This window comes from Manis javanica, chromosome 5, assembly GCF_040802235.1.
Source record: "Manis javanica isolate MJ-LG chromosome 5, MJ_LKY, whole genome shotgun sequence".
Lineage (NCBI taxonomy): Eukaryota > Metazoa > Chordata > Mammalia > Pholidota > Manidae > Manis > Manis javanica.
Genome location: NC_133160.1, coordinates 73,618,479 through 73,638,241, shown reverse-complemented (window position 1 = coordinate 73,638,241; position 19,763 = coordinate 73,618,479). Strand labels below are relative to the sequence as shown.

The window sequence follows — 19,763 nt, the reverse complement described above, 5'->3', positions numbered from 1 at the left end:
AAAAAGGCAATAGAGAGAAAATATGTGAAAAGTGAATTATTTTAAACTCTTTTAAGGTATATTCAAGACTCAGTAGAATAGCATTACAATATTCTAAATCTTCATTTCTAACACTAAGAGTCAATGGTCAGAAGGACATAGAATCTTACTGTGGATAAAATGAGAGTTCCTGTGGCCAGGATTCTCACCTGGCCCTGGTTGACTAGCTCACTACACACCTGTGGGCAATACATGGCTGCTGACTCTATATAAAGAGCTCTGTCCAGTGCTCTGGGTGCTACATGGTGGCAGGGCTGTAAGGCTGTAGGAGAGCTGAACAGAGGCTGGAGTGGTGGCAGCACTGAGGACAGAGGCCCAGAGGACGGCTGTGTGGGATGGCTGTGCAGAGAAGCCCAGAGGACAGCTGTGTAGACAGAGGGGCCCAGAGGCAGAGACTGGCTTGCTGCATGCAGACTCGCTCTGAGTGAATGGGATTCTAGTGACTGACGTGCCACCTGGAAATAAAGTTGGGTATAACCCTTTCACCTCAAAGAACGTTTTGCTGTCATTTTCTTTGGTCACACTGAATCCATAGTGAACTTGCCCAAGGCTGAAACCCATTGGCAAGACAACTGGCATAGTCGGCAGGATTCACTGTTGACCAAGGAAAAAGACAGGCTTCCCTATGGGAGGGGTGTTTCAGCAGGCTGCCCCTGTGAATGGGGAGACAGTGGATCATCCCCCAATGGGTATGTGGTCTGAGGTGGCTTGCCTCCTAGAGAACTGGGCCCCACCCTAGGACTGGAGGCAAGTGGGGGTGACACCTGAGGCAGTAGGGGTGGCCCTTGGTATACTAAGCAGATCCTTTGAGAAGCAGAGTGCCCAGGAGGCAATGGGGACTGTGGGTTGGCTGCTTCTCACAGTATTAAGAAAGTCTACAGAGATGACCAAAGAAATGGCAGCACAAGAATGCGAGCTGCAAACTTCTGTTGATTCCCTGAGGAAGGAGATGGCATTGATGCAGGAGGAGGCAGCACGAGAGTGCCAGCAGCAAGGTGCTATTGGAGACGAGACACCAGCACTGCCACGTGTTCTGAAGGAGGAAGAGGCCATCAAGGAAAAAGACAAACTCCTGAGGGAAGCACAGGCAGAGGTGGCACAAGAACGTCAGCTGTGAAGCATTGAGCTGAAGGTAAGGGAGCTTCTGAAGACTGAGCTGGCATTGCTCTGAGGCATTGTAGCAGAGGAGGCACTTGGGGGAGTGGAGAGAAAGGTGCCATCAGTCTCAGAAATGGAGGAGCTGGGGAAAGATGAAGGGGCAGTGCCGGAGGCCCTGGCTCCTCCTGTATTGAAAGCACCCCCAGTGGCTGTAAAGAAAATAAAGACCCAGCAGCTGAAAGTTCCCCAAGGAGAGGAGCAGCCCCCCTCCCCAGGTCATGGAGCACTCTATGGTCTGCCCCCATACTCAGGCTGAGCCGGTGGCTGTGGGACTTAGGGGTGAATGGAACTGTTCTGTCGGGATCAGAGATGGGAAAGCTGTCTTCCCTGACAGTGAAGCCTGCCTTGAGGCAGCGATTACAAAATGCAAGGTGACACATACAGTAGCTGAAGCAATGAGAACCCAGAAGGAAATAAGACCTGTTACTCACAGGAGGAATTTGGGGGGCCTCATAAGGGTTATGAGGACCCAGATGTGGCTGATTTGATACAAGCAGTAGTAGATGGAAGGAAATTAGATGGGACTGGAGCTATGGCAACAACTAAAACCAGTGCAGCCATTCAAGCCATTAAGACTAAAGAGGCAGAGGTCAGAGACAGAGCCACGAGTTGAGCCTGTGTGTCTGCAAGACTTTGCTGGAGAGGCTGGAGAACAATGTTCGAGCTTCCTTGCACAGGGACCATAAAGAGGACTAAGGGAACATAGACAGAGAGGCGAGAATCCTGGAGGGGTGGAGTGTGGATAAAATGAGAGGTCCTGTGGTCAGGATTCTCACCTGGCCGTGTTTGACTAGCTTACTGCACACCTGTGGGCAATACACAACTGTTGACTCTAAAAAGATCTCTGCCCAGTGCTCTGAGCATGACACTGTGGCAGGGCTGCAAGGCTGCAGGAGAGCAGAGCAGAGGCTGGAGTGGTGGCAGCGCCAAGGAGAGAGGCCCAGAGGATGGCTGTGCAGAACGACTGTACAGAGAGGCTCAGAAGACGGCTGTGTGGGACGGCTGTACATGCAGAGAGGCCCAGAGGACAGCTGTGCAGACAGAGGGGCCCAGAGGCAGAGACTGGCTTGCTGTATGCAGACTTGCTCTGAGTGAATGGGACTCTAGTGACTGACGTGCCACCTGGAAATAAAGTTGGGTATAACCCTTTCACCCCAAGAATATTTTACTGTCATTTTCTTTGGTCACATTGAATCCATAGTGAACTTGTCTGGGGCTGAAACCCATTGGCAAGACACTGCTGCATAAAACTGTATCATACATAAGAAAGAATATCAGAACATTGGGTTAATACATTATCTTGCCAATGGGTTTCAGCACCAGGCAAGTTCGTTATGGATTCAATGTGACCAAAGAAATTGACAGCAAAATGTTCTTTGGGGTGAAAGGGTTTATTACCTGTCTAGTTCTCCCAGTGGTAGGTGGAGCACTAGCGTCTCTGCCTCCGCCCACAGCATGGGCGAGTTCTCTCTATAGCGCAATAACAGCTTATTGCCCACAGGTGTGGAAGCGGTAGCCTAGCAATAGGCCAGTTACATCATCAGGTGGTTTAAGTTCAGTGAGGATCCTGGCCATAAGAACCCCAACTTCCCCACACACATACATGTTAATTAATAGACTTTCAACAAGGATTGAAGCAAAATGGATTAACCTTTAACTTAACTAAAACAGTGCTTTCCAAATTATGATGTCACACAGGCGATATAAGGCCACACTGGAAGGTGAAGGGCATTTGAGTACTGAGATTAAAAATGCTGCATTCTCATTTCAACATAAGCACCTTGTTTATTTTTATGCTATCTATGGGGGTTCTACTGGATTTTTTTTAAAAAAGGAGGAAAGGGTAGATTACCTGATTCAAACAAAATTATTTTATGTATTTCAGAAACATAACCTTAACTTACTAAAGTAAACATTTTAAATCAAAAGATATTTTTATATCACAATATAGTCTTTTGAAAAAACCTTTCCATTTATTATAAAACATGAAATGCCCAGCCAAAATATTACCACTACTAAAAGTTATACTAAAAAGCCATTCAGTCAGTAACTTTCAAGTTTGGAAAGCACTAAACAAAATGTTTCCTGAAAAATACTTTTTAAAATTTAATAAGAAATTATGGTCTCACCTGTACAGCACTATTAAGAAAGCAGTTGTTTTGTCCTGGTTCATTTAACAAGCCTTTGGTAGGGGCTAAGGATAGCATACTCCCAGATTGATAGACTTTTCCAAGATTGCCACCAGGTTTCCGTAAGAATTTTACCCATGCCATTTTCAAGCAACTTTGCTGGCATGAAAGCTAAGAATTATATACTTATGTGATATTTCTGATGATAAAATGGATGATGTCTTGAATTGTCCACTGAAGTTCACTGCAGTCTATTATAGTAACAGAAGTTTCCAAGTTCATATCTTTCCTGATGCTGTAAATTTTTGAGGACTTTGTCAAGCAAAAATAGGGTACATAAACACTGAAGTACCAAAAGCTAAGAACCTATTTCAAGCAAGGCTTATATATTTTATATATGTTAAATTTCATAAGAAAACAGTAGTTTAAGATGACAAAGATTTTTTTAATTGCTAAAAATAATGTTGATGAACAAATAATTTTCTTTAAAGCACAAGCAATTTGTCTTGATGGATTAAAAAATAGACAAAAAATTGTAGAGTGACATTTGGCATAATTCCTTTGGTCATTTGTTTCCTTATTTTTTTAAATAAGAAAGAAGACTCTCTGTCACAGGTGAAGTTATCAAAGGTGGCTCCATATTTCATATCAATGTGACCTCAAAGCAAATCTACAAGAAAGAAAAGAAATGTTTAAGTAAAAGTAAAAGCTAATCAAAAAAATTCCTGCTTTGATATTTGAACACCAATATTACATATATAATTAAAATACAGAATATAAAATCATAAAAGGATTAGAACTAATGCTCTAAAATATGAAAATGAAAACAGTTCATTAATTTTTTTTTCAAAATACAATGTGCGTCAATTATTACCTACTTCAATATTTCAACGGTCATACAATGGTTTCATAAGGAAAATATTCTACATTAAAGTAGAGTTAAATTCAAATCTGAGGCAGTATTTTGAAAAGTGCTAACTTTGCTGTCAATACTAAATTGCTTTGTTTATTAAAACAAATGCACATACAGTGACTCTATACTGTTATATATCTCACACAAAATCATCTCATTTTTCCAATGAAGTCAGTGGATTTTAATGTAAATAGATATGCATTAAAACTCAGAAGAAATATTGAATTGATAAACAAATCTTAGTGAATTAAATTTCCACATTATTGATCAATGCATGTGTCTGGCTAAAGGAATTTTAAATGTCAACTTCTTAATTAAAAACAGTCAAGTATTGGGGGTGGAGCCAAGATGGCAGCATGAGTAGAGCAGCAGAAATCTCCTCCCAAAACCATATATATATTTGAAAATACAACAAATACAACTATTCCTAAAAGAGACTAGAAGACACAGGACAACAGCCAGACTACATTACACCTGCAAAAACCCAGCACCTCGCGAAGGGGGTAAGATACAAGCTGCGGCCCAGCGGGACCCAAGCGCCCCTCACCCCAGCTCCCAGCAGGCGGAGAGGAGTCGGAGGAGGGAGGGAGAGGGAGCCCAGGACTGCTAAACACCCAGCCCCAGCCATCCGCACCAGAGCACAGACACAGTGCATGCGGGGGATCCTGGATACTAGGGAAACAGGACAGTAAGACCTGTGAGCTAATCCCTGCGGCCAGCACCCCTGGGACAAAGAAAAGAGAGTGCTTTTTGAAAGTTTTAAAGGGACAGGACCCCACTGCTGGACAGAAGTGTCCCGGGACACATAGCCTAGCAGCTGGGAAACCCAGGGAACTCCGGGTGCCCTCACCCCCTGGACAGCAGCACAGATCAGAGGCCCCTCACGGCGATAAACAGCCTCCCGCCTATTTCCCCTCCGATGCGGCTCTGCCATATTGGAGCAGCAGACTGAGGTCTGCCACGCCCATAGCAACTACAGAGCTTAACTCCACAGCAACTGCTGAGCTTAACTCCACAGTGGCCCGGCAAGAATCAGAGGTCCCGTCTGTGCACTTCCCAGCACAAGCCGCTAGAGGTTGCGGTTCTCCCAGAAAAGAAAGGCCACAAACCAGCAAGAAGAGATGTTCTCCCAGCCGACACACGTACCAGCTTCCAGCAACAACCTCTATAGCTATGAAAAGGCAGAAAAATTTGATACAGGCCAGATTAACCCAGACAGTCTCCCCTGAGAAGGAATCTGGGGAGACAGACCTAACCAATCTCCCTGAAAAAGAATTCAAAATAAAGGACATAACCATGCTGACAGAGCTGCAGAGAAATATGCAAGAGCTAAGGTATGACATCCAGAGGGAGATTACAGAAATGAAACAATCTCTGGAAGGATTTATAAGCAGAATGGATAAGATACAAGAGGCCATTGATGGAATGAAAACCAGAGAACAGGAACGCATAGAAGGTGACGGAGAGAGACATAAAAGGATCACCAGGAATGAAACGATATTAAGAGAACTGTGTGACCAATCCAGAAGGAACAATATCCGTATTATAGGGGTAGCACAAGAAGAAGAGAGAGAAAAAGGGATGGAAAGTGTATTTGAAGAAATAATTGCTGAAAACTTCCCCAAACTGGGGGAGGAAATAATTGATCAGACCATGGAAGTACACAGAACTCCCAACAGAAGAAACCCAAGGAGGACAACACTAAGACACATAATAATTAAAACGGCAAAGATCAAGGACAAGGACAGAGTTTTAAAGGCAGCTAGAGAGAGGAAAAAGATCACCTACAAAGGAAAACCCATCAGGCTATCATCAGACTTCTCAACAGAAACCTTACAGGCCAGAAGAGAATGGCATGATATATTTAATGCAATGAAACAGAAGGGGCTTGAACCAAGAATACTGTCTCCAGCATGATTATCATTTAAATATGAAGGAGAGATTAAACAATTCCCAGACAAGCAAAAGTTGAGGGAATTTGCCTCCCACAAACCACCTCTACAGGGCATTTTAGAGGGACTGCTCCAGATGGGAGCACTGCTAAGACTAAATAGATGTCACCAGAGAAAATAAAATCACAGCAAAGGAAGCAGATGAACCAAATACTAACTAAAGGCAAAAAATATAATCAACTACCCACAAAAGCAGTCAAAGGAAACACAAAGAGCACAGAATAAAACAACCAACATATAAAGAATGGAGGAGGAGGAATAAGAAGGGAGAGAAATAAAGAATCACCAGTGTTTATAACAGCTCAATAAGCGAATAAAGTTAGACAGTAAGATATAAAGAAGCGAACCTTGAACCTTTGGTAACCATGAATCTAAAGCCTGCAATGGCAATAAGTACATATCTCTCAATAATCACCCTAAATGTAAATGGACTGAATGCACCAATCAAAAGAAACAGAGTAACAGAAAGGATAAAAAAGCAAGACCCATCTATATGCTGCTACAAGAAACTCACCTCAAACCCAAAGACATGCACAGACTAAAAGCCAAGGGATGGAAAAAGATATTTCATGCAAACAACAGGGAGAAAAAAGCAGGCGTTGCAGTACTAGTACCAGACAAAATAGACGCCAAAAGAAAGAAAGTAACAAGAGGTAAAGAAGGACATTACACAATGATAAAGGGCTCAGTCCAACAAGAGGACATAACCATTATAAATATATATGCACCCAATACAGGAGCACAGGCATATGTGAAACAAATACTAACAGAACTAAAGGATGAAATAGAATGCAATGCATTCATTGTAGGAGACTTCAATACACCACTCACTCCAAAGGATAGATCCACCAGACAGAAAATAAGAACACAGAGGTATTGAACAACACACTAGAACAGATGGACCTAACAGACATCTATAGAACTCTACACCAAACGCAACAGGATACATATTCTTCTCAAGTGCACATGGAACATTCTACAGAATAGACCACATACTAGGCCACAAAAGGAGCTGCAGTAAATTCAAAAAGACTGAAATCCTACCAAACAACTTTTCAGACCACAAAGGAATAAAACTAGAAATAAATTGTACAAAGAAAACAAAAAGGCTCACAAACACATGGAGGCTTAACAACACACTTCTAAATATTCAATGGATCAATGAACAAATTAAAATAGAGATCAAGGAATATATGGAAACAAATAACAATAACAACACAAAGCCCCAACTTCCGTGGGGCACAGCAAAGGCAGTCTTAAGAGGAATGTATATACCAATCCAAGTATACTTAAAGAAGGAAGCACATTCCCAAATGAATAATCTAACATCACAATTATCAAAATTGGAAAAAGAAAAACAAATGAGGCCTAAAGTCTGCAAAAGGAGGGACATAATACAGATCAGAGAACAAATAAACAAAATTGAGAAGAAAACAATAGAAAAAATCAATGAAACCAAGAGCTGGTTCTTTGAGAAATAAACAAAATAGATAAACCTCGAGCCAAACTTATTAAGAGAAAAAGAGAATCAACACACATCAACAGAATCAGAAACGAGAAAGGAAAAATAACGACAGACTCCACAGAAATACAAAGAATTATTAGAGACTACTATGAAAACCTATATGCTAACGAGCTGGAAAACCTAGGAGAAATGGACAACTCCCTAGAAAAATACAACCTTCCAAGACTGACCAAGGAAGAAACACAAAATTTAAACAAACCAATTACGAGCAAAGAAATTGAAGTGGTAATCAAAAAACTACCCAAGAACAAAACACCCAGGCCAGATGGATTTACCTTGGAATTTTATCAGACATACAGAGAAGACATAATACTCATTCTCCTTAAAGTTTTCCAAAAAATAGAAGAGGAGGGAATATTTCCAAACTCATTCTATGAAGCCAACATCACCCTAATACCAAAACCAGGCAAAAACCCCACCAAAAAAGAAAATTACAGACCAATATTCTAATGAATGTAAATGCAAAAATACTCAACAAAATATCAGCAAACCGAATTCAAAAATATATCAAAAGGATCATACACCACGACCATGTGGGATTCATCCCAAGGGATGCAAGGATGGTACAACATTTGAAAATCCATCAACATCATCCACCACATCAACAAAAAGAAGGACAAAAACTACATGATCATCTCCATAGATGCTGAAAAAGCATTCGACAAAATTCAACATCCATTCATGATAAAAACTCTCCGAAAAATGGGTACAGAGGGCAACTACCTCAACATAATAAAGAGCATATATGATAAACCCACAGCCAACATCATACTGAACAGCGAGAAGCTGAAAGCTTTTCCTCTGAGATCAGGAACAAGACAGGGATGCCCACTTTCCCTACTGTTATTTAACATAGTTCTGGAGGTCCAACCATGGCAATCAGACAAAACAAAGAAATACAAGGAATCCAGAATCGTAAAGAAGAAGTTAAACTGTCACTATTTGCAGATGACATGATATTATACATAAAAAACCCTAAAGACTCCACTCCAAAACTACTAGAACTGATATCGGAATACAGCAAAGTTGCAGGATACAAAATTAACACACAGAAATCTGTGGCTTTCCTATACACTAACAATGAACCAATAGAAAGAGAAATCAGGAAAACAATTCCATTCACAATTGCATCAAAAAGAATAAAACATCTAGGAATACACCTAACCAAAGAAGTGAAAGACCTATATCCTGAAAACTATAAGACACTCTTTAGAGAAATTAAAGAGGTCATTAACAAATGGAAACTCATCCCATGCTCTTGGCTAGGAAGAATTAATATCGTCAAAATGGCCATCCTGCCCAAAGCAATATACAGATTTGATGCAATCCCTATCAAATTAGCAACAACATTCTTCAATGAACTGCAACAAATAGTTCAAAAATTCATATGGAAACACCAAAGACACTGAATAGCCAAAGCAATCCTGAGAAGGAAGAATAAAGTGGGGGGATCTCACTCCCCAACTTCAAACTCTACTACAAAGCCATAGTAATCAAGACAATTTGGTACTGGCACAAGAACAGAGCCACAGACCAGTGGAACAGATTAGACACTCCAGACATTAACCCAAACATATATGGTCAATTAATATTTGATAAAGGAGCCATGGACATACAATGGCAAAATGACAGTCTCTTCAACAGATGGTGTTGGCAAAACTGGACAGCTACATGTAGGAGAATGAAACTGGATCATTGTCTAATCCCATACACAAAAGTAAATTCAAAATGGATCAAATACCTGAATGTAAGTCATGAAACCATAAAACTCTTAGAAAAAAACATAGGCAAAATTCTCTTGGACATAAACATGAGCAACTTCTTCATGAACATATCTCCACGGGCAAGGGAAACAAAAGCAAAAATGAACAAGTGGGACTATATCAAGCTGAAAAGCTTCTGTACAGCAAAGGACACCATCAGTAGAGCAAAAAGGCATCCTACAGTATGGGAGAATATATTCAGAAATGACAGATCCGATAAAGGCTTGACATCCAAAATATATAAAGAGCTCATGCACCTCAACAAACAAAAAGCAAATAATCCAATTAAAAAATGGGCAGAGGAGCTGAACAGACAGTTCTCCAAAGAAGAAATCCAGATGGCCAGCAGGCACATGAAAAGATGCTCCACATTGCTAGTCATCAGAGAAATGCAAATTAAAACCACAATGAGATATCACCTCACACCAGTAAGGATGGCTACCATCCAAAAGACAAACGACGACAAATGCTGGCAAGGTTGTGGAGAATGGTTCTGACAAGAACACTGCTTGTAGGAATGTAAATTAGTTCAACCATTGTGGAAAGCAGTATAGAGGTTCCTCAAAATGATCAAAATAGACATACCATTTGACCCAGGAATTCCACTTCTAGGAATTTACCCTAAGAATGCAGCAGCCCAGTTTGAAAAAGACATATGCACCCCTATGTTTATTGCAGCACTATTTACAATAGCCAAGAAATGGAAGCAACCTAAGTGTCTATTAGTAGATGAATGGATAAAGAAGACGTGGTATATATACACAATGAAATATTATACAGCCATAAGAAGAAAACAAATCCTACCATTTGCAACAACATGGAATGGAGCTAGAGGATATTATGCTCAGTGAAATAAGCCAGGTGGAGACAGACAAATACCAAATGATTTCACTCTTATGTGGAGTATAAGAACAAAGATAAACTGAAGAATAAAACAGTAGCAGAATCACAGATCCCAAGAATGGACTAGCAGTTACCAAAGGGAAAGGAACTGGGGAGAATGGGAGGGAAGGGAGGGATAAGGGCTGTGAAAAATAAAGGGGGCCTTATGATTAGCATGTATAGTGTGTGTGGGGGGGAATGGGGGAGGGCTTTGCAACACAGAGAAGACAAGTGGTAATTCTACAACATCTTACTACGCTGATGGACAGTGACTGTAATGGGGTTTGTCCGGGGGACTTGGTGAAGGGGGGAGCCTAGTAAACATAATGTTCTACATGTAATTGTAGATTAATGCTCACAACAACAAAAAAAACCGTCAAGTATTACTAACAAAGTTTTGTTTAATCAATTGAATTTCCTTCCTGCATTCATTTATTCAACAAACATTTACTGAGCCATGTACTGCACCAGCCAACTTAACCACTATAATGAGGAAAAACACAATAATACAAGGAGTAACAAATTATAGAGTGTACTGGCAGTTAGGTGCCCAGTGTTAACAAAAAAACAATTCAAGGAAAGGAGAAAGGAAGTGTATATAATGTAAACGGATTTGCACTTTCAAATAATTAAGTCAAATAGTCACAGACAATCTAATTGAGAGGGTTACCTTTGCACAAAGATTTAAAGGAGGTAAAGATGCCACTTGGGAGTAGGCATTCCTAGCAATGAACAGCATGCCTGCCATGTTGAAAGAACAGTAAGAAGCCCAGTGCAGCAGGAGAACTGTGAACAAAGAGAAGGGGAGATGAAAAGGGAGGATGGGAAAGAAAGCCTCAAAATAGAGGCTTGAAAACCCAGGACTCTGGCTTTAAACTCTGGGTAAAAGTCAGAGTTTCATTTTCACAGCACAAAAAAGATGAGACAGAATAGCACAGGTCAATTCAATATCACTGATCAAATACCCACTAAGACAGCAAAGCACTGAGGAATAAAAAAGAAAAACATTAGTCTCTAAAGAATTATTCAGGAAATGGGACTACATCATGCTAAAAAGCTTCTGTACAGCACAGGACACTATCAGCAGAACAAAAGGGCATCCTACAGTACTGGAGAATATATTTGTAAATGAAATATCTGACAAGGGGTTAACATCCAAAATACATAAAGAACTTATATACCTCAATACCCAAAAAGCAAATAACCCTATTAAAAAATGGGTGGAGTATATGAACAGACAATTCTCCAAAGAAGAAATTCAGATGGTCAACAGGCACATGAAAAGATGCTTCACATCGCTAATTATCAGGGAAAAGCAAATTAAAACCACAATGAGATATCACTCACCTCACACCAGTTAGGATGGTCAACGTAGAAAAGAATAGGAATAACAAATTCTGGCGAGGATGTGGAGAAAGGGGAACCCTCCTACACTGCTGGTGGGAATGTAAACTAGTTCAACCATTGTGGAAAGCAATATGGTGGTTCCTGAAAAACTAAAAATAGAAATACCATTTGACCCAGGAATTCCACTTCTAGGAATTTAACCAAAGAACACAAGTTCTTAGATCCAAACAGACATATGCACCCTCATGTTTATTGCAGCACTGTTTACAATAGCCAAGCTACAGAAGCAACCTAAGTGTCAATCAGTAGATGAATGGATAAAGAAGATGTGGTACATTTACACAATGGAGTATTATTCAGCCATAAGAAGAAAACAAATCCTACCATTTGCAACAGCATGGACGGAGCTAGAGGGTATTATGCTCAGTGAAATGAGCCTGGTGAAGAAAGACAAGTACCAATGATTTCACTCATCTATAGAGCATAAGAACAAAGCAAAAACTGAAGGAACTAAAACAGCATCAGACTCACAGAACCCAGGAATGGACTAACAGTTGCCAAAGAGAAAGGAACTGGGGGCAGGGGAAGGGAGGGAAGAGGGGAATAAGGGGCATTATGATTAGCACACATAACGTAGTGGGGGAGCATGGGGAAGGCAGTATAGCACAGAGAAGATAAGTAGTGATTCTATAGCATCTTACTAAGCTGATTGACAGTGACTGTAATGGGGTATGTGGTGGGGACTTGATAATGGGAGGAATCCAGTAACCACAATGTTGCTCATGTAATTGTATATTAATGATACCAAAATAAAAAATAAATTAAAAAAGAAATAATTAGTCAGGAGACTTTGTTTCCAGTCCACATACTGGCTCATCACTTGTTGGCTCTTTTGTCTTAGATAAATCCTTGTCATCTCTGACTCATAGCTTCCTCATCTATAATATAGAGTAACAATAATAGCTCTGCTTAACATAGTTGAAATGTTTCAAGAGTTAGAAAAGACTTTCTTAATGATAGTTGTCTTTTTATTTTAACTCTATGGGTTGTAATCTCCCTGAAAGTGAGCTAAATGATCCCAAAGCCTCTCATATAAACTAAGTTTTTAATGAATGTAGTCATGATTTTACAACATTAAGAGAGTACTGTATTGGTATATTTTTAATAGAGATCCTTCTGAAATGATACTCTTTCAATAATCATTTACTAGACATCAGGTTTGCACCATGAACCATGCTAAGGTATATGAAATAATCCCTAGCCTTAATGAGTTTACTGTGGTGGGGAACATAGACACAAATAGGTAATTTAAACATATTGTATCTTCCATTCCTACAAGATATCAAACTAGCATGTGCTCCTGGTTCCCTCCCTCCAACCTAACTCTGGAGGTTATACAAAAGTAACAGGTAAGTCTTCCAGCAAACAAACAAACAAACAAACAAACAAACAAAAATAGCGAGAAACCTTCAGGAATCCAAAAGTAACTGGCTTCCAGAGTGAGAGGAAACAGGAGCCAAGAGAGAGGGCCAAGTGCTCCAGACTAGGAAAGATCTTTCTAATTGTGACCTTTTCCATTTCTTACATTATTCTGGGCATGGGCAAAGAATTCCCACCCTGCACAAAGCAATATTACAGGAAAGCTCTGCTACCACCCCAGTGCCATCCGGAGGGTAAGGAAAATTATAACATCAGGAAACCACTAGAGCACAGCCAGTTTGGGAGGTGGTTAAGAAGTGCCTTCAAGGCCCTGCGTGTTCTGTCCTCAACTCTACTCCACAAGTAGAACAGAGGGAAAGCAGAACCTGGAAAACATCATACTTCTAGGCAGGGCAACAGGAAGTTTTCTTGGAACCAACTCTCAAGTGGCATCATTCCAAATCAAACCCCTACATCCCCACCTCTGAAATCATCTGAAGAAACACAAATTACAGCCTAGTGCTTTCACCTTCCTCATGGAAATATTGAACAGAGGGAAAGCAGAACCTGGAAAACATCATACTTCTAGGCAGGGCAACAGGAAGTTTTCTTGGAACCAACTCTCAAGTGGCATCATTCCAAATCAAACCCCTACATCCCCACCTCTGAAATCATCTGAAGAAACACAAATTACAGCCTAGTGCTTTCACCTTCCTCATGGAAATATTGCTAGCTTACAACTTGGTACTCCCAGGAAAAAGATAATTGTTCACTCGCAGGGTAGGAGCACTATGAAAGGCAACAAACTGGTCAGTCTATGGCCGTAGGAAACAGAATGAAGAAACCAAAGGGAACACAGATTCAGAAAAAAAGTAATGAATGTCCACTAACTGAATGAGTATATTTTTTAAAATTACTGAAACTAAAAAAAGGATGAGTTAAGTAGCAAAATTAATAGAAGGGAAGATCATATTAACAAGTGGTAAATATAAGTCAAGAAATTCTCCTACATAGCAAAAATCAAGGAATAAAGAACTAAAAAATACACTTTCCCAAAGCTAAGAGGCATGGATAAAATCTGAAAATGTCAGTATCTATTTAAAAAGATTCCCAGAAAGACAGAGGAAAAAGCAAATTGAATAAATTCTTTTAGAGATGATTCAGTGTTTTCTGGAATTAAAGACTGAAAGATTCAGATGAACAGGATAGATAATTCTAAAACTCCAAACATGATGGGGAATGAAGTAGGAAGAAAACCGTGAAACTTTAAAGAGAGAGCAAGAGATAAGTCCAGATATATAGGCATTAATGGACAAACAATAGAAAGAAAAAAAGGAGTTCCAAGCTAAACTTTTGTAAAAACAAACAAAATATACAAAATATTCACAAATGTAGATATAAGACAAAATGTTAGCATTGACACCAAGTAGAAACTGAAATAGAGTTGGGAGGCCATTAAATTAATGGGGTCTATGTGGGTAACTTTTCTAAAAAGGTCTTTGAAGAAACCGATTTTACATTCTGCCAAACCATAAACATCCTGGACAAACACCTGCTGCCTGCAACAAAGTGGACTTTCTACCTACTGAATAGCTTTAGCAACCTATTATGTATACCTAAATGTGTGGGTAACCTAGCTCAATTCTTTCAAAACAACTCAGTAAGCTTCCTCAGAGTTCCCCCTTCTTGCCTTTAAAATGAAACCCTAAGCTCCTTGCTGTCTCTGGAACATACATTTGGGTTTCCTCCTAAATCTGTTCCCAGATTGCAATCCCTAAGAAAAACTAATTTTTTTTAGCTTTGCCTTTTTTTTGGTCAACAAGCTTGATTAAGGAAAAAAGAAAGAGAAATATAAACACCAATGGAAGTGATAAAGAGAAATGACCTTACATATATAAGCAATCGAAAAATTATGAAAGAGTATCACTTAAATCTTATGACAATAGCTTTAAAATCTAAAGGAATATGTGATTTCCTAGCAAAATATAAATTCCAAAATTAACCCAAGAAAAAGTAGAAAAAAACATTTTAAAGACTCATTTAGAAGCAATGAAAAGGAAACAAAAGTTCTCCCACTGAAAATGGCATCTGGATCAAAGAAAGTCTAAGTTAAATTACATCCTATTACTTCTAACATTAAATTATCACAGGCCACAAGGAAAATAAAATCCAAAATGCCTCAAATCATTTAGTGAAGCTAATATAACCTTGATATCAAAACATGATAAACCTCAGACCAATGTGGTATTTGAATATACATGTAAACCTTATAAATAAATAAAACTAGCAAACATAATCAATGTGTCTAAAAGAATAATGTACTACTGAAAAAAAATCATCAAGTAAGGTTTATTCTAGGAATGCAAATGTGACTGTATTTACTCTTTCAATAAATATTTGGGAAATGCATAAAAGAGCTGACACTACAATATTCATAACAGCCATAAGGTGAAAACAACACAAATATTCATCAACTAATGAACGGATAAATATGGTGTGTGTATGCATTCATACAACATATTCAGCCATAAAAAGGAATGAAGTATTTATATGTGCCACACACAGATGAACACTGAAAACATTTTGCTAAGTGCAAGAAGCCAGTCACAGAAGACCACATATTATATGACTCCATTCATATAAAATGTCCAGAACTTAAATCTATGAAGATAGACAGTATATTAATAGTTGCTTAGACTGGAGAAGTAGGAGCTGTACAGATGGTGGGAAGAGTGATAGCTGAAGGGTACAGGGCTTCTTTCTGAGGTGATGAAAATGTTCTAAAATTGTGATAATGGACATACATTTCTGTGAATATACTGAAAACCACTGAATTATACACTTTAAATGAGTGAACTATATTTGAATAAAGCTGCTTTAAAAAATAGAAAAGGAAAAGGAAAGACACGCCAAAGATTGCTATCCTTAGAAAAACCTGCTTGCAAGGTTTTAGCCTATGGAAAATTAAGATTTTGGAAGGATTCCAACCCCATTAACTAGGAAGAGTTGGTCACTGTACTTGAGCTGTGCAAACAATGGGGTTTATCCTGAACACCAGCTTTCCTTCTGGAATCTGAAACTTTGATACATCCTAAGCAAAGAATGCCTACCTTACCACCCCCAATAAAAGCCTATGGCACTGAGTCTCTAATGAGCTTTCTGGTAGACATTTTACATATGTCATCACAATTCATTCTGGAGGAATTTGTGTGTCCCACGTGATTCACTGGGAGAAAACTATTGGAAGCCTGCGCCTGGCTGCCAGCAGACTTAACTCCATGACCTTTCTCATTTGCTGAGTTTATGTCCTTTCACTGTAATGAAGCATATGCTGAGTGCTCTGAGTTCTAGAGAATCACCAAACCTCAAAAGGGAGGAATCTTGGAGACACTAACACATTAAAACAGTGATTAAGAGCTACTTGTTTTTATTAAGCTGGCAAAACTTAAAACATTGTTGGTGGTGATAAGTGGAAAGACGTACTTTCCTTTATTGTTGACTAATAAAAAATGTAATTACATCGTTGTGGCACTATTATATCAAGCTGGCAGCAGCTATTAAAATTAAAAGCAAACACACCTCAATTTTTAAAAACCTAATATGGAGAATCTATGCCCCAAAATAAAAGTACTACTTTGTTGATATATTATGTAGACAATAAATAAGGAAACAAAATGAATATCCATGAGCAGGGACATTATTATATAATAGGGTGCTTTTGAGTGACAAAGGCAAAATGCAGAGACGTAATATCCCATTCTGGCAAAATAATATATATAAAAAAGAAATGCCTTATATGAGCATCTGAATAGGGAGGGGTGTATATATGAAATGGGGATGGACAGCAAAGTTAGAAAATAAAGTGGGAAAAACCTGCACTAAAGAAAACTAGAGTATGTATATTAATCACATTTATGTATTATATCATGTTATACTAGTTATGTATTTGTGTTTGTATACAGAAATATTTAAAAAAATTCCCAATAAGTATATTTCATGTAACTTCCAAAAAAAATTTGATCTAACTGTTTTAGTGTCAGATAAAGTTGATTTTTCTGAAAGGCTGTAAAACAACTTACAGGAAATTAAAATTTAAAAATATGGTACAGCAAATAATATATGTTATTTCAGAACAAGCCTAGAGCAAATGCAAATATCAAGCCTAGAGCAAATGCAAAAATCAACTATACACTATGCTGCAAAGAAAATCTCACTAAATTAAAAAGAAAATCAGTATCATACAAACTCTGTTGTCTGTAATATGAATTAGATGTGAACTAGAACAAATGAAATAAACCTTTGGTTAAACAGAAAAGGATAAGAGAAGTTATGACATACACAGAACTGAATGACAAAGTATGACATTAAAATTTATAGGATGCTGCTAAAATACTGCTTAGAAGAAAATTTAAAGTTTAGAATACAACAGAAAACAGGAGACTGAATACATATCAGTCTACTCAATGGACTGCAAAAATAAGAAAAGAAACCAAAACACAAAATAAAACCCCAGCATGAAAAAAGGTTCTTACAATAATCATAACCAACATAGAATGATTAATATACAGAATATATAAGGAACTCCTGGAGACTGTGGGGGGGGGGAACAAATTATACAATAAAAAAATAGTCAAAGACGACAGATAATTCAAACAAGGAGAAAAGCAAATGGCTAATAAGTATACAGAGATATTTCAACTTTAGAAAACTGCAAATTAAAACATAGTGAAAATCAGTCAAGGAAACCTCACTTAAATAGAGTCAAGAAGCTCTCACACACTACTATGCACCTCTTTGCAGGTCCCAGCAGGAAAACGTTTACTTTTACTCATCCTAGGAGGAGGAAAGAAGATTTTCTCCAGCTCAACAACCCAGCCAATGAGAAGTCACCACAGCACTGAACTCCTGCTTTCCCCCAAACAGACTTTCATTCCAAACAGCCCCTCCCAACTTCCTCATTCTATAAAAGCAAGCCCCTCTTTTGTTCTCTGACTTGCCTATATATGGCTGGCTACCGTTTGCAAGTCTTCAATTATTGTAACTTCTTTGCTATTTCCAAATAAACTCATTTTGCTGGTAAACTAATGGGCTGTTTTTAAGGTTGACAACATTAACATCACTTTTTAGATACCACCACTCAGTAACATCATTCTTTGGTGAAATTATGTGGGAAAGTGTTTGCCCTTATGTGGGAAAGTGGGAACACTTCAGGCACCACCGGTAGGACTGCCAATTGACATAATCATTCTGGAGGGCAATCTCAGAATTAGATTTACTGGGTGGTAGCCCTTGGATACAATACTTGCATAGAACCATAAGTAGTCAATATCCATTGTCTGAGGTCAAGAAGAGCTGGCCACTCTGGAGTACTTGTAGAATAGATCAAAATGGGGAATAGATATAAGCTGGACAACAGGCAATGTCAGAAATTCTAAACTACTTTTACATACAGAAGCATTAATGTTGAATAAAAATGACTTATAGTATAATACCATTTTTATAAATTAATAACATTCAAAGTAACAAGTTGAAAAAGTTTGTAAGTACAAATAACCATGAAAGGTGATAGGAAGGTCCTATATTAAAAATACCAAAATAGGTGCCTATTGGTGAAGAGCTAGAAACTGATATGGAATGGAGGTGGAAGGGATGGGGAGAAATATACTGCGAATAAGAAAAAAGAAGAGTTCTATACAGATTGATAATAATGTGTCATGAACTGGATTATGATTAACTCAATTACGTGGTTATTTGTGTAACTGAGGTCCACAGAAAGAAAAAGCGAACAAAGTGAGAGATAGGCATATTATACCATAACATCAGTGTGGAAGCAGAAACAAGCTCCCTGGAAGAGTCCACATCTTACATCTTTAAGAATGAATGAAAGTTTCATGTGTGAGTTGGGAGGGCAGGATGTATTACAAAGAAATACAATGAACCAATTAAGGAAGTAGAAGTCTATACACAATAACGTGCAAGGTGGAGAGATAACTGGGGACCAGAACACGGCTAGCCTTAAAGGTGATACAAGACATTTGGACTTTACCTAATAAGTAGTGAAAAGCCTTTGCTGGTTTTAAGCAGGGAAATGACAATCAAACTTGCGGTTTAAACAGACCACGACAGTGAGCAAGATGAATATGGGTAAAAGTCTATGGGTAAAGGTGATAAACTGGAGGGTCAGTGAAGAAATGAGGATGAGAGATACGGCTCTGAACTAAGATAATAGTAGCAGAAACAGGGGAAGAATATGTGACATATTTCAGAAGCAAAGTCAGCAAGACCTGTGAAGCAGAGGAACAAAGTTCTTCATTAGTAGCAGGATGGTTAAACCAACTCAGCATAAACTGAAATCACAGTTACCATTTTTTTTCGTATGTACAGTGAGAAGTTCTAAAATCTACTCTCTGAGCAACTTTCAAATACAAAATACAGTATTACTAACTGTAATCACCATGCTGTACATTATATCCGCAGAACTTAATCATTTCATAGCGGGAAGTTTGTAACTGCTGACCACCTTCGCCTATTTCCCCCAACATTCTGCCCCTGACAACCACCAATCTATTCTGCTCAAGTATGTTTTCTTGATTCCACATATAAGTGAGATCATATGGTATTTGTCTTTCTCTGCCT

At 38.7% G+C, this 19,763-nt stretch overlaps 1 protein-coding gene across 4 annotated transcripts in view; it reads right to left on the bottom strand.

The window, feature by feature from the left end:
• The window catches only part of USP53 (ubiquitin specific peptidase 53), a 71,508-nt gene that overhangs the window by 42,441 nt on the left and 9,304 nt on the right, over positions 1-19,763 (bottom strand). For 2 of the 4 annotated variants that reach the window (XM_017671341.3, XM_036993081.2), the window contains exon 2: positions 3,327-3,996. The exons of the other annotated variants lie outside the window; for them this stretch is intronic. In XM_017671341.3, coding sequence (XP_017526830.3) covers positions 3,327-3,470 — 144 coding nt within the window. In that variant the 5' untranslated portion in view covers positions 3,471-3,996. The remainder of the gene's footprint in view (positions 1-3,326; positions 3,997-19,763) is intronic. 4 annotated transcript variants of the gene reach the window in all.